Below are 15398 nucleotides of genomic sequence, written 5' to 3'. Positions count from 1 at the left end.
AGAGATATTAAAGGCGATTGTGAAATGAGACGTGCTACATGTTGCCCTACGCCCCCAGACAGAGCATTAAGTACGGCATTACATAACTGGCAGTGATCTCTATACCGACATCGTCTGAGATGTGCACAGAGGTGACTCAGCTCAGGATGCCAATGGTGGAGCACAGCTATAGACTGATTTGACGGCTTACATTGCCTATGAGCTGCAGAGATGGAGCCTGATAAACCACTGTGTGGTGGCTCAGCTGGAATGTGTCTAAGGAAATAAAACCAATTCAACAAGTAACATTGCACATATAGCTACTGAAAGCCACCTCTAACAAAGACAAGCAACCTGATTGTTACTGTAAGTATGCTTCACTGAAAAACTTTTGTTGTACAGACAGCTACAGTAAACCCTTAGTTCCAGTCCACAGAGAGAGTCCATTGTTGAGATGTTTCTCTTACTGCACTGGTGCGTTCCTTTGTTGTACCCCCCACCCCCCCGCCCACACACACACACACACACACACACACACACACACACACACACACACACACACACACACACACACACACACACACACACACAGTATCTTATTTTGTGAGATACTGCCCAGAGCAAACAGTTGGAGCATCATCAATACTGTAACAGTAGCACCTACACACACTGGACTTATTTGCTTCAGATTAAACAAACCTTTTTTAAACTACTTTGTCCAACTTTGCCGGGTCAAGAGAGGAATACATTATACAACACAGCACTTCACAACATTGCCTTGGCCACTGAACACACTTGAGCAAGACATAGTCCAGCAAAGATTGTTATGAAGGGCTGGTTGACTGGCAGCCAAAGCAAATTGCTTCATAAATCAATGTTTTGACATAGGGAAGTACTGCAATCCTTTTATGTAAGAAGTCCACTCCAGCCCAAAAATGCATCGTGTGACCTTGACTTCCCCTGCTTAGATCTCAATACGTATTGCATTAGATATGATACAGGAACAATAACAATAACCAAAGCATGAATTAACTGGGTCAGTGGCAGTGCCATGGGTCACTGAACGTTTTCAGATGAAACTGTGAGAAACAAGATCCGACTATCTTTCAAACCAATGACACTCTAAGAGAGAAAGTCCCAGTAGAAAAAGAGTGAGGAAAAGGAAACTGCTCAACAATTAGCTATTGTAAGCACTATATTATTACTATATTATAAGCACTACTCGAATATAACTGTCATACCCAATGCAACACATTAAGTTACTAAGTGATGAGTGACAATACAATACGAAAGAGAGAGAGAGAGAGAGAGAGAGAGAGAGAGAGAGAGAGAGAGAGAGAGAGAGAGAGAAATGTACATGTATACAGTAAATGTGAATTTAAAATGCGAACTCCAGCTGACTGTGGTGTCGGTGGAAATCAAGACATTGCTACTGATGTAAGTGTATAAGTGTGGCATTAAATCTGCTACATTGTAACTATATGATATTAAATCTGCTACAACTTAACAGCATGACGTCAAAACTGCTACAGTGTAACAGTACAGTATGGCATGTCTGTACAATGTAACAGTGTGACATTAAGTCTGTTACAAAGTAACATAGGACATTACATCTGCTACAAATTAAGTGCTGAATTAAATAAGTCTACAATGTAACAGTATGACATAAACTGCTGCTACAATGTAAAAGTATGACATTAAGTTTGTTACAATGTAGATAGACCGTAGAAGTCTGCAACAATGTAACGATAACATTGACATTAAATCTGCTTTAATGTACTAAGTGTGGCATTAAGTCTATGTAACACACAGTATGACATTAAGTCTTCAATGTAACAGCGTGGCATAATTCTACAATGTAAAATGACTAGTCTACAACAATGACATTTTAGCCTACAATGACATTAAGTCTGAAACAGTGTAACAGTAAGACAAAGTGTCTTCATCTTACCAAGAAGAATAAAGTTCGGTGCGGACGCGCTGTAATTTAAAAAGGCCGTTCCATAAAGAGTAGGCTATTATTATTAACAAAGCCAGGCTCGAGCCTGTTAACCTGACTGGAACAGATCCAGACAGTGTGACTGCTAAAGTGGTAAAGTAGTGGAGGAGGTCGATCGTCTCGTGGCAAAGACGCGCTGTCACACTTGTGCGCTAATAGCGTTCGCCCAAATGGTGCCATTGTTCCCTCCCACTCTGCCACTGTACTATAACGGTCCCTCCTCGTTGAAAACACAACTGTGTGCTAGATAGAAGGTTGTCAATGTCAACCACAGTTATAGTTACCCGTCGTCAGATCAGATGCCAAGGAGAAGGAGCCTCATCTTCCTCTGTGCCAGGGTGGAGACTCCCATCCTCCTCCTTCGGGTTGGCTATCAACTTTATGATCCAGGCTTTACTTGAGTCGTGGGCGTAAAGAAGACACGGACACCTTTGCACCCCGGCTCTTCCTCCTCTTCTTCACCAAGAACGTCTCCAAAAAAATGCAACTATTCCGTCCGACCATCACCTCGCCGTCCATCGACTCGCTCCCATTGTTCTTTCGCAAACTCCTCCGGGTTCTTTTGGGACGGGGTTCTGCTTCGGAACCATGCAGCAGACACGCTTGGTCTTTGAAGCGCGCACAGACCTGCGCCGGAGGGTCGCCACGCATTTGGAGAGCAAACCCCCTGCTGCAAAAAGCACAAAAGTGTAGGAAAAAAACCCAACCGTGGAGACACAGTGGATGACAACAAAAAGCCACAAATCCCAGTCTCCAGGAAATACGTCACGTTCACACAGCCCACTCTGGTTGTGGTTTGTGGCATGCGCCTGTTTTGTCTTACTGTACCCGCTGATAAGGCGGTGCATTACTTGTCTCCATTGGCCCGCCGTGGGAGCGGGTCCCGTGCTACGCATGTGTACAAAACATTCATCCATGTCTGTGAACCTATGCTGTGAACAGGCAAGCGTCCGCTGAGCGGGCTGCGAGCGCCATCTATCGTCTATGTGCCGCACATGCAAAGTGATTATTTGTAATACAAATTGCCATGAACAAGCAAATAAAACATAAATGTAGGCATATGGCTATTGTGTACAATATTATCTCTTTCATTTTAACATTGAAACTTGGCAGTCAAGTACTATTAAATACAATATAAATAAAATAACAAAGTATAACAACAAAAATGTGCTTTTGGCTTTTGCTGTTGGAAAACAACATGTTTAGTCCTACCGTAGTAAGCCTAGGTGGACCAAGGAAGGTGGACCCTCTTGTAAACAAATGTAATGCTTTATTGGGTCGTCCACTCACAGTTAACAGTTTTTGTATTGAGTTGTGCTTGAAATGTACTGTAATTCTGCACACTGTTAATAAATACTTCAATCAATCTAAAAGCAAAGATACAGATAAATAAAAAGGGAGAAAATAGAGCAGAATATGTCCCAGTGAACAGCAGAGGGGGCCATAGTACAAAGCTTGCATCTGACTCGGGTAGTTTTGGTCCAGCCTGAATAGCCCGCTTCCAGCACGGACCAAAGTTATCCCGGAATAAGGACAGCACGCATGTGCCGTCAACCCGGATGTATTTGTTTTATGTTATCTTTTCGCCCATTTTATTAGCAACTTGTCTTCATGAAATATTATTGCCGTTATTCGTCATGTCTAACACGCTTTAGCCACCCCGTCAGACCACAAGTCGTTCCAATCCAATTCCAAAGAGGAAACAGTCCAAACCGGGTTAAAACAAAGATATGTGTGTCACCTTTCGTGGATGGATGTCACAACCTGGTCACAGCTAAGTGACAGTTCCACAACAATCCCTGTGGCGAAGACCTTCCTTCACTTTCCCCTTAAGGTGAGAAAAGAGCGATATTGGTGGTGTCAATCAATATGAATATTTAACGTGGTTACGTGGACATAATTATATGTATTCAGCTCAGCTATAATTTAGAACGACCTATTGCAATTACGTCTGTCAGACACAGATTAAGGTGAATAGTTAATTAATGTAACTGCGCGCGTATGCACTCAGAGATGCAGTTACAGACCCCCTTTCTTTACTTTTTCATCCTGTCTTCTCTTGCAGACTTGCCTCCTATTAATTCAACTAGTAGAATGGACTTCCGCGGCAGGAGACATGAGCGCGGGAGCAACTGGACCGACCCAGAGATCGTGGAGCTGCTCCAGCTGTGGTCCGACGAGTCCGTGCAGATCGAGCTGGAGAGCTCCCTGCGCAACCAGCGCGTCTTCGACCGCATCGCCAACGTGCTGCGCGACAAGGGCATCTACCGAACCGGGGACCAGTGCCGAGAGAAGATCAAGAAGATGAAGCTGGAGTACCGCCGCATCAAGGACAACCACAAGCTGCGATCGTGGAAGTTCTACGACGTGATGGACAGGGTTTTGGCCAACCGGCCGGCCATAACGTATTCTTCTCTGGGCGGTGCCGTGATCGCCCAGCAGGTGTTTCAGAACAACCCAGGCGGCCAGGAGGCATACCTGCATGGAGGAGGAGGAGGAGGAGGAGGAGGAGGCGCAATGGGCCCCTTTGGCCCTGCGTCTGCAGGCGGATTCTTGTTCGGTCATCCGTCCAGACCTGGGGATCTGCTGGATATCAAATGTGAGGATGTGAAAGAAGGGATGCTGAACTCTGGCATCGCGGCCCCGGAGATGTACTATGCCTCTGGGGATGAGCAGGAGACTGACGGGCAGTCTGTGTTGGAACCAGAGGATGGACAGGGCTCAGCAAATGCAAGGATCTCCCCCTCAGGTGGTCCATTTAAATTAAACCATAGGCCTATAGATGTAGGCACTGAAGACTAAAGAGGATTGTTAGGTTTTAGTTTTCTTATTTAATGTAGATGTTTTAAGAAGAGGCACTTTGTACTGAAAGGGTCCCTGTATTTTAACACACAGACAGACAGTGTCGTGATCATAGTTTTCTGTGGAATCTGATGATCAGAATGACAGTAAGATAACTCATAATATGCATTTCCCCCCCTCCCCCTTTATCTTTTTTAAATACATATTTGAATACATTTACTTTAGTTTTAAACTGCTCTCTCCTTTCTGTGTTTATGTTTCTATAGGTTTCAGTGACCTGAACGTGACTGGTTCCACAGCTATGACCAAGGCTGACAGTGTTCCAACACAGCAGGAGACCCTCACCAGTCCCGATAGGGTGGGTTGCCGTCCCCCGGCTGCTGCGAGGCAGAGGAAGCGTCGTCGGGCTGGCAGAGGATCATGGAACTGTGGGGACGCTCGCTGCAGTAGCCAGCGGAGCCTTGACAAGGCCCTGGTCAGCTTCCTGAACTGGCAGCGGTCAGCAGAGGAGCGGCTCCTGTCCCTGGAGGAGGCACGTCTGGAGAGAGAGGCCCAGGCGGAGGAACGGCGGGAGCAGCAGGACGAGAGGAGGGCAGAGCAGGAGCGCCAGCACGAGATACGTCTGATGAGCGTATTTGCCGGGGCCTTAGCGGCTGCCCGGCAGGGCGGCCTGGGTGCCTCAGTGCCTAACGGCACTAGTAATGACGCCTCCATCTCGTTAGCTAATCTCTCAGCTTCTCTGGAGACCATGCGCTCAGCTTCATCGTCTTCACCTCAGCCGTCACATCCTGACGGCCCTGCCACGCAGGCTACATCCACCGCCGAGGCTCCCAAGTCACCATCAGCGCCAACTCGTGAGGCCTGTGACACTGCTGAGAGTGTCCTGGCGACTCTGAGGGGCACAGAGACACCAGGCCATAGTGTGTACCTGTCTAGCCGTGGAAACGCCATCCGACAGAGGCAAGGAATCCTCCAGGAGGGCTATTCCCAGTACCATGCGGACAAACACCATGACACCCACAACCCCAGTGTGAGTGTGGACAGTGTTTTCGAGGGCTTTTCTTGTGTAGTGCAGAGCAGAGCATGACCGATATATATATTGGCCGATATATTATTGTTGTGATAGCAAATAGGAGGCACACAGTTGTCAGCTCATTGCAATAAATGGTAAATGGTCAGGTGCATTTATATAGCGCTTTTATCCAAATCCTGCTCATCGGGAGCAATTAGGGGCTCAGTGTCTTGCTCAAGAACACTTCGACAATCGACACTAACTAAGGGGGAGCCCGGGATCGAACTGGGAACCTCACCATCCGGCCACTCTACCCCTGATCAACTGCCGCCCCGCAATGTGAGATATGCTTTGTTTTGCCTGATTTATGCTCCGTCGTACGTAGTGCCAGAACTAGCCAATCTACAAGCTGTGCACTTAAGTAAGCCAATATCTTGTAGCGTGAGGCAGCTTGATGTACAGTACAAGTAAACCCCTGGACATGATGACGCTAGTATGTCACAGGGACTTAACACCCAATCCAACCCTTGATGCTGAGTGCCTAGCAGGGAGTCTTTGGTATATGGTCCGGCCGGGGATCGGACACTCGAACCACAGGGTCACTGAGCTGGTAGATTGCTGGTAGATTGGCTATTTTCAGCATGTGACACTGTAATACGAAGTATAAATCAGCCTTAATGCTGTTCAGGATGAGGTGTGTTACTGATGTGATTATTATTTGTTTGTTTTATTCCTCATCTCCAGGGGATTATCAACTTGGGCACCAGTGAAAACAAGCTCTGCTACGATCTTCTCAACAAGCGGGTAAGTCAGGTTATAGGGACAGCATTCACGCTGTACTGTAAATCTGTACTCTATTGAGTATTGAGCGGCTCTGTAATCATGACCACAATCTTGGGTAATATTCATAACTTGTACCACACTACACGTTTATTTATTTTTTGCGTCACTATACATTAAAAACCTGAATGATAATTTATGGTAACTCTGAGATTGTTAAAATCCAACCAAATGGACCCTTAACGGCCCATTTGGTTACAGAGTTACAAATTGATAATTTTACACTGAGGGTTTTACTGTTGACATGAAAATGAACATTTATTTAATAGCCTGTTGTTTTCCTGTCTGCTTACTCTGCTATAGCTGACCCAGCCTGACATGGTGCATTTTGATCCATCCCTGTTGCAGTACCCAGACTGGAAGGGACATGGCTTGTATGTCTGTTTTTTCTTTTTTTTTCTTTCTTTTTTTCTTTTTTACATTTTATGGTATGATTCATGGAATAAAAGTAAAAAATAATGAGGTGAGAGACCACTGTATAATGCAAAATATATATTACCTTCACATTACCTACACATCCGTTACATTGTTTTTCCAGGCCCACGAACACACAAAAAGGCTTAAATCATACATACTACTTGGCCAAAAGCTCTTCATCAGGCTGCCTAAATGTGTACAGTAGGCTGTATTTCAGGAAAAGGATTAAGCATAGTATGTAAGCATTGGCAAATTATGGATTTGTGTAATTCTAACTGGATTTTCTTTCATCTCATTGTAGTCTGAGAAAAGAGGTGGCAAGTTTCCTTTCCCACTACTGTTGTTCTCCGAGCCCACTGAAAGCTGACAATGTGAGCATTTTATACAATAGTAGAACCTCACTCATTTCAACCTCACATTAAGTCAGCATGGATAAATACAAAGTTATCTATAATCATGATTGATTGATTATTTTATTTTTGTGTCCTGCACACAAAGTGCACAACCCCCATGGGTTTATGAGACACCATTTTACACTTAACAGCATGTTTACAGTATATTCATATAATACATTGAATTACAGCCCAGATTTCAGACCAGATTTGTGGTGCCCAGATTTGTGCAGACGGATCATTCCATTTTGTTTAAATTATACTTCACATAAGGTTCTACAGTGTACCTGCCCTTTATGAGACAGTACGTTTGCAACTTCACCAATATCACTACACAATTTCAATGTATTTCATAAATGGCATTTATGAAATACATTGAACTGATGAAAAGTGCAGTAACACATTCAATCTATCTTTTGTTCTGATTGTAGTCAGTAAGTAGTAAGATCCCTATTCTGGGCAAGTCACAACATTTTATGTATGTTTAAAGTGTTGCATCAAGGAGGTTTTCATGTGTACAGAGAATTATATTCAGGGACCGTCTACTGCTGAAACAGAAGGCCATTTGTTTCTTCAGATGGCCTTCTGATAGTCTGGACTATTAGCAATTCATTTTGTGTGAGAGTGGTAAAAACCCATAACTCAACTGAATTCAAGTACTCAATGAGAGTAATGTTGCGCTTTCAGAAAATACAGCCAATTTAATTTGCAACCAATACACTGCAGTGTTGTAGTGTATTATTGAATTCATGGTAGGTATATTTATTAGACGTATTATTGTGTTATGTGTTCAGGTCGTGGTGATGAATGGATGCGGCTCCCTCTTCTCATCTATTGCTGCAGTCATCTGCGACCCTCAGGGTACATTCACACATGCACTCGCCAACGAAGAATTGATCCATGTTGGAACTGTATATAAGAAGTATAATAGAAATGCGTATACAGGCCCAGGCCGTAGCGTAACGGTCTGGGCACCGGACTGGTGATCCAGTCGCGGTGTGCCGCGGGTTCGACTCCCGAACCCGACACGGCCTTTACCGCATGTCATCCCCCCATCTCTCTCCCGTTTCCTGTCAGCCTACTATCTGTCCCTTAAAAAATCAATAAAAGGCGTAAGCCGCAAAAAAAAAAATGCGTATACAATAGCAATGGAATGTTTTTTAACCTATTCTTTGAGGGCCACTACCACACTAGCCTCTCCTATGCCTGGCTTTTCGGGTTTGTGTAAACACAAACATTGGCTTGTGATTGGTTGATCACCCCATAGCAAAGTACATATTTGCACTATTAACCACTACAAGCTAAGAAGGCGATGATGAATTGTGAGCTTGACCTCTTTTTTTATATGCATAGACCAGAGTAGTCAGTCACTAGACTATATTTAAAATGACCTTCCATTCTTTCAGATTCCATCCTAATTCCTACTCCATTCTACGGTGTGATCACAGAGGATTTGCGTCTGTACAGTGATGTGAATCTCTTTCACGTTCCTCTTGACTGTGAGGTAGGTACAGTATAAAGATGGCTTGTAATAGTATCGAACACCATGTCCGTGTTTGAAATGTTTCTATAGCTTTTAAATGAGGACTTTGTATTCTCTTTGCGTTGTCTGACTCTAGAGATACAACTGTGTGTGTGTGTGTGTGTGTGGGGGGGGGCTTAAATGTGTTTACTTTTTGTTGTTGGCCAGGTCTGCTATTTGACCTTCTACAAAATGTTATGTTCAGCATTGTTTGTGTTTTATGTCCCCTGTGTTACTTTGTATTTATAGGCCAGCGGGAAGGACAGTCGACCCTTCCACCTCACCGTGGTCAAACTGGAAGACGCTCTAGGAAAGGCAAAGCGAGAGGTAACTTGGGAATCCATACAGTATTGTTAGAGTTATATGGGATCAATCATGGTGTTGTGCATGTGTCGTGCAGTCGGGGACTGGACCTCTCTCTCTCTCTCTCTCTCTCTCTACGCATGCAAGCACTGTTCTTTTGGGCATGGAGGCACAGCGATGAGTGCACTGAGGGCACTGAGCACAGACAGCAGCGCAACATGTTTATCGAGATGAAGAAAGTCCCTACTCCCCACACAGTGACAGCACTCCATGTTTACGCACAGACAGAATATTCTGTAGGCTACACTGCAGTGTTTTTATGTCTTTCCTTAAGCAATTGATTAATGTAGGCTACTCGTCCTCATATTTCAATTTAATTCGACCACGTTTATCCACGGTAACGGTAACAGCACATCTTTGTGCTGCTTAACTGTTTAAGTGCCAGGGACGTCATCCCGTATCTAAATCAGCTATGCACTGGTTGCCATGCCCGTATAGATGTATAAATTAATTTCCTTTATTTGCTGCGGATTGCATTCACACCTGCACCGAATCGAAATCAAGTGCGAGTGGAAGCGAAGCGAAACCACCATTTTCTTTGTGGTTCTTTGATGTGCATTAGGATTCGAATGAGGCTTCACACCTGCCAAACGAAGCTCACTTTCCGACAATGTGCAGCAGGATTCATTTTAATCGCAGTAAAGCTTTCTGGTGTGAAGGCGACCTAAGATAGTACCTTATTATGTATGGCTACGTTTTTAATGGGAGAAGTACTGTACATTAAAAGAAGTTATCTGATAAAAGTGGAAATCAGACTATACACATACAATCGTGGGGAGATTGTCGCCAAGCTGTACTCAAAACAATAAATACCAGGCCTGTTGTGGCATCTTAATTCTATAATATTCAGATCCATTTCAGGGCCTTGTGCCTATGATAACAAGACGGTGAGGCTATAACTAACATTGAATATAAGAAATGAACAGTATGTTGTAATCCAGTGATTCAATGGGAAAACTTACCTCCTCTTCGAAGATGAGCCTTGTCAGCCAACAGGATCATAGTCTGTGTTCATGGTCAGTGTTCTGGAATTTTGAGTGGTGCAGCCACACCAAGGAACAGCAATGTGTGTCCCTTTTGTATGTATGTATGTCTGTTTAGAGTACCAACAAGTGACAAAGTGGTGCTGTTGAGCTTCACACTGTGCACAGCTGCATGATAGGAAGCCGAGTTATTAGCAGCCATTACGTGATTTTGGGTGTGACAGTACAGTACAGTCGTAGAGGGACCCCATCGGGACCCCCACATGATAACTCTGTCATTTCCCAACCGTTTCGGACGGTGGCTCGCCAGAAATGGGCCGGCCCCCTGGGCACGTTCCTGGAGTTCCGGGTACCCCCTGGGGACCCCCACACGGAGCTGCACCACTCGGTTCACACGATTGTGATTATTCTTTTATTTTTGCGCCACAGACCCTGTATTGTTTTAATCTGTGTTTTGAAAGGTTGTGTTGTTTGTTTCCCAGGGGGTGACTATCCGAGGTGTTGTCCTGGTGAATCCCCACAACCCCCTGGCCGACATCTACACCCCGCAGGAGATGGTTGCCTTCTTGGAGTTTTCCAAAAGGTACAGTACACTACTTACCTCCTGAACATCCCATGCGGGGCGCCCCCTCCTCCAACCCTCCACTATGCCTAATCTGTGCTCTGCTGCTCGCCGAAAATGTCAAATCTACAATCTCGCAAGGCGTCACATCCGTGACATGTGAGCTTGTAGATCGGCTATTTCTGGCAAGCAAAAGACGGCGTTACGGTGAAGTGTAAATCAGGCTTCATCGTCTCAATGTCTCATCTCATGCCGTCTCATTGGCCCGTTAAGGAGATTAGCCGCGGCACAGCAGACAACTTCCTAGCATAGACTCCTTCATTTTACAGCCAAGAGCTCTGTCCCGTGTGAGGAATATCAAGCACTCTGGATGGAGTTTTATCACCTCTTCTAACCATCAGCATATTGTCAAGTGCAGCCACGGGCCAAGGAATTTCCTGCATCATCTGTTGTTTTCTAAATGATCTTGCCAGAGTTCCCCCCACCCTTCCATGGACCCTAGAAGGCACCGAGCTGTTGTAACCATAAACCACAGCGTTTTTACATAGCTCCCTGAGGATGTCCACTGAAGGAACCATTTTGCTGTCAGCTTGCATTATCTGCCCCATAAATAATTGCTAACCCCGTAAAACCGTGGAAGATGAATTGTATAATTTTTTATTTATTTATTTTCCCACTCCACTCCTAACCCTCCTATCCGCCATTTACTGCTGCAGACACGAGCTCCATGCCATCATAGACGAGGTGTACATGCTGACGGTCTTTGACAAGTCTGTTACGTTTCACAGCGTCCTCGGCATCCACAGGTACCGTATGACCTCTGCCTAAGTCAAGTGATTATCGACCTTCATTAAGCCACAGACCATTTTATATGTTTTGGGACCTTTAGCTACAGTATCAATATTAATATACCTGGGGACTCCCGGAACCCCCTCAAGGACCCCTAGGGGTCCCTGGACCCCATGTTGAGAACCAGTGCCCTTAGTAATCCTGATACTTAGTTACTATGGATCAATTTGTCATCTTCCTACTGAAACTATTCACGGTGTGTTTGTTATTGTAGTTTGCCTGATCCACTGAGAACACACGTCATGTGGGGAGTCAGCAAGGTACGTACACGGTCTCCATTTAACAGGTCTATTTGGCTCCATCTGATTCTATTGACCATATTAACATGGTGGCCATTTAGCTCTTATGACATACTCGGGGAGTATAGGAATAAACAAAGTCTGCACAGGCAGCTTCTGCTCGAGTCTTTAATGTGCAAAGTACAATGTTTCAACTAGTGAATTCACACTTCTTTTATATATTATATTTTTTTGTCCTTTACCAGCGACTTACATAGATGTGCATAACGATTCCTTTTGAATCAATACTCACAGAGTATGCCATAAGTTCTTAGGTATGACGTAAGAGCAAAATGGCCGCCGTTCGAATGAGATGTTTAAACCCATATCTGTTTGTGTTACTTGAATGTGTCTGTCCGTTGCAGTCCAACAATATGTCTCTTTATGTAGGATTTTGCTATGGCAGGCATCAGAGTGGGCACTCTGTACACCAACAACAGAGACCTCATAGACGCCTTGGATTCGCTGGCCTCTTTCCACGGTGTCCCTGGGCCCATACAGTACCAGGTGGCACAGCTGCTTCGGGACAGAGGTATGGAGCCACTTTGCTTGGGCTAACAACACAAAACGCTACCGTGGGATATTGTAATATTTTAACTTAAGGAGCTTATCATTGCCACACACACCTCTTGTTTCCCCAGACTGGATCAGCAAGGAGTTCTTGCCTCAGAACCGACACAGAGTGCAAGCAGCTCACTGCTACCTGACAGGAGAGCTGCAGCGCCTGGACATCCCCTACCTACACAGGCCTGCAGGCTTCTATGTGTGGGCTGATCTTAGGAAGGTACTATGTGTGGGATGTAATTGGCTCATCACGAGCTGTGACATCCATTTCCCTCTTTGACTATCACCCCTGGCCGCCCCATGATAAGAATGTGCCTGCCCATTTGGCAGAATGCTTGACACACTCTCTCTCTCTCTCTCTCTCTCTCTCTCTCTCTCTCTCTCTCTCTCTCTCTCTCTTTCTGTGTCTGCCTCGGTAGTACCTCAGGGAGGCATCATTTGCGGAGGAGCTGTCTCTGTGGAGGTGTTTCCTTAGACACAAGGTGGTGCTGAGCTGTGGCCAGGCTTTCTCCTGTTCCACGCCGGGCTGGTTCCGCATCGTGTTCACGGTTCAGATGCATCACCTACAGCTCGGTCAGTCCGTGATGGATGCTTTTGTCTGCTGCATTTAGCGCCCGATATATTTGTCTGGCTAATTGGTCTCTGTATTATTGGCAATTATTCAGCTGATTTTTCCCGATTTATAACCTTTTTTCATTTTCAAAAATAGCCGATCTACAAGCTCTGTGAGCATTTATATTGGCTATTTGGGATAAAAAAAAATTACAGTGAGCTTAAGAAGTTACATTTTTTTTTATTCACTCCCATGTGGATTTTATATTTAATTGTTTTCTCATTTATTTATAAAAAAAGCAAGGCTTTTGCACACCTACAGGCGACAGGTGCGTAGGAGAGGGTACGGTGCCCGACAATGAAAAAGGAACAAACACCCGCACACTGTCTTCAAATGCAGTGAACCAACTTTTAATAGGGAAACGGCAACATTTCAGCCTTCACTTCATCTTTTTGGAAAAAGATAGCCTTCCCTATTAAAAGTTGGTTCACTGCATTTGAAGACAGTGTGCGCAGGTGTTTGTTCCTTATGCATCAAAAAGTAAAATGTTCTCAAATTAATAATCAAATCAAACATTTTCAAATTGATTAGTACATTTTGCACTTGTGGACAAAATATGGATAAAAATATCGGTAATCGATTGTCTAAGATTCTCTAAAATAGGCATCAAAATGGGCATCAGTCGGGTTCTAATCACGTGTTCTAATCATGTGTCTTTCCTGACTGATGTCTTTGGACAGTATCTATTGTTTGAAATCGTCGATTAATTTGTTTTTGTTTGTGTGTGATCAGGCATGAAGAGAGTTAAGGAGGTCTTGAATGAAACGCAAGAAGAAAAAAACATCAGCCCTGACTCAGGCCTTATCAAAGACACAAAGGCGCCAGTGAAAAGGGACAGTGTTGACTCGGACAGTGCCGTGATTGTCAATTCCACATCGTCACCCCAGAGCAAGTCATCGGACCAGTGGAAGGAGCGGGACAGCCCGGGCTCAGACACTGGCCCACTGGCCAGCGACGAGCTTGTGTTGCTCGACTGTCAAACATCTCAGCCCTCAGAGAATCTGGATTCCCTGATTGGTGCTCTGAAACAGCAGATCCGCTCCTCTGATTGGCTGGAGAAGAACACCCCAGAGCTGTCTGCCGGGGAGGACCCTGAGATGCTTGACGTTTTCAGAGACCTGCTGCAAAGAGCCAGTAAGTAGAGTTGTTGGGACAGATGATCTGGAAGGTGGTAGGCATCCGGGCACCGCCAAAATAGCATTTCGTTCTACTCTGCCATGTTTATGGTTGAATGATTCATCTGGATTAAAAGACGACTTTCGTTTCATACTACAGTATAAGACCGCAAGATTAGCTAGCCTTATTATTTCTATGTTGCTATGAGAGTTTGCCTTGATATTTTTGTAAGCAAAACCTTAGCTTATTACTGCAACTTTAAGTGAATGCCAAATGTGAAATGACCAAAATTCAATTTATTTTATTCTTAAGACTTAATACTATAAATTGAACTTGTTTTCTTGTTTCTGATCTCATATGCACTTTAACGGTTGAAATAATTCCCCTTTTTTGCCAAGTTATCGAATCTGTAAATAAAGACATTTTATGTATCTATCTCCCCCAGGCCTTAATTTTAATTAAATCCTGTTGGTTTGCTAATTAAAATGCCTTGTATTTTACTGCTTTCCGCTTGAGTGACTTCCTTCTGGAGTTACACTGTGTTTTATCGGGTTTATCTTGGCTGTAAGACATTTATTAGCTATACTTTATTATATTCTGTAATTTTGTTTCAAACATGATGTTTTGATGGGTCCTTTGCGGTATTTAAAGCGGTGTGACAGTATTTATATGCCTTTGGGTGGGTAACTTGTCAGAGGTTTTTCCACATCGTCCATGACAGGTATAAAACATGTGGGAGGGGAGACGGAGGGGGGAGTACTTGGAGAGGTGCATAAGAACAATATGAGAGGAGATAGAGTGGGACTTCCTTATGGGTGGTGGTCTGTCATGCGTCACCACCTTCTGACACCCACCCTCCACACACTTTCTATAATAAATCACTGGTTTGTGCCTGACCTACGTCTGGGCTGACGCCCATCTCAGGGAGAGTGGGATCATGGGTTGTAACTTCTCTGCTGTAATGACATTAAAAAAGTAATACTAAATTGGATGTATATTCCTGTCTACACAGTGAAAAACATATTCAGACAGTGTTATTTTATCCATTTGTAACTCTGAGATTGTACACATGTAACCAAATGGACCATTCGTGGGCCATTTGCTTAC

The 15398-nt window shown here is 44.4% G+C and overlaps 2 protein-coding genes across 4 annotated transcripts in view; one reads left to right on the top strand and one right to left on the bottom strand.

Annotated features, from left to right (window-relative positions):
* Positions 1-3034, bottom strand: part of furinb (furin (paired basic amino acid cleaving enzyme) b) — a 149794-nt gene extending 146760 nt beyond the window's left edge. For 2 of the 3 annotated variants that reach the window (XR_014569184.1, XM_083763921.1), the window contains exon 1: positions 2263-3034. The gene's annotated coding sequence lies outside the window, so the exon portion shown is untranslated. Of the gene's footprint in view, positions 1-1930; positions 2057-2262 lie in introns of those variants that run through there. The other variant, XR_014569185.1, reaches the window with a different exon arrangement.
* Positions 3035-3560: 526 nt separating this feature from the next.
* Positions 3561-14777, top strand: accs (1-aminocyclopropane-1-carboxylate synthase homolog (Arabidopsis)(non-functional)). The gene is made up of 16 exons (XM_083762967.1): positions 3561-3812; positions 4044-4727; positions 5047-5810; positions 6537-6596; positions 6936-7006; positions 7351-7420; positions 8236-8302; positions 8848-8945; positions 9213-9290; positions 10792-10892; positions 11588-11677; positions 11935-11980; positions 12389-12530; positions 12640-12782; positions 12982-13135; positions 13908-14777. Exons 2-16 carry the CDS (start codon positions 4073-4075, stop codon positions 14315-14317), a joined length of 2949 nt encoding a protein of 982 aa, XP_083619093.1. The 5' UTR covers positions 3561-3812; positions 4044-4072; the 3' UTR covers positions 14318-14777.
* The last annotated feature ends 621 nt before the right edge of the window (positions 14778-15398 follow it).

The sequence above is a fragment of the Protomyctophum parallelum genome (genome assembly GCF_964188405.1).
Source record: "Protomyctophum parallelum genome assembly, chromosome: 4".
Taxonomy (NCBI): domain Eukaryota; kingdom Metazoa; phylum Chordata; class Actinopteri; order Myctophiformes; family Myctophidae; genus Protomyctophum; species Protomyctophum parallelum.
Note: the sequence above shows the minus strand (reverse complement) of the source record. Positions and strands in the feature narration are given on the sequence as shown.

Excerpts from the sequence above, each read along its gene's own strand:
- accs (XM_083762967.1), top strand. The coding sequence starts at position 4,073 with ATGGACTTCCGCGGCAGGAGACATGAGCGCGGGAGCAACTGGACCGAC. Across the intron at positions 8,303-8,847 it reads AGTCATCTGCGACCCTCAGG|ATTCCATCCTAATTCCTACT; the intron begins GTACATTCACAC and ends CCATTCTTTCAG. Across the intron at positions 12,783-12,981 it reads TGTGGGCTGATCTTAGGAAG|TACCTCAGGGAGGCATCATT; the intron begins GTACTATGTGTG and ends CTGCCTCGGTAG.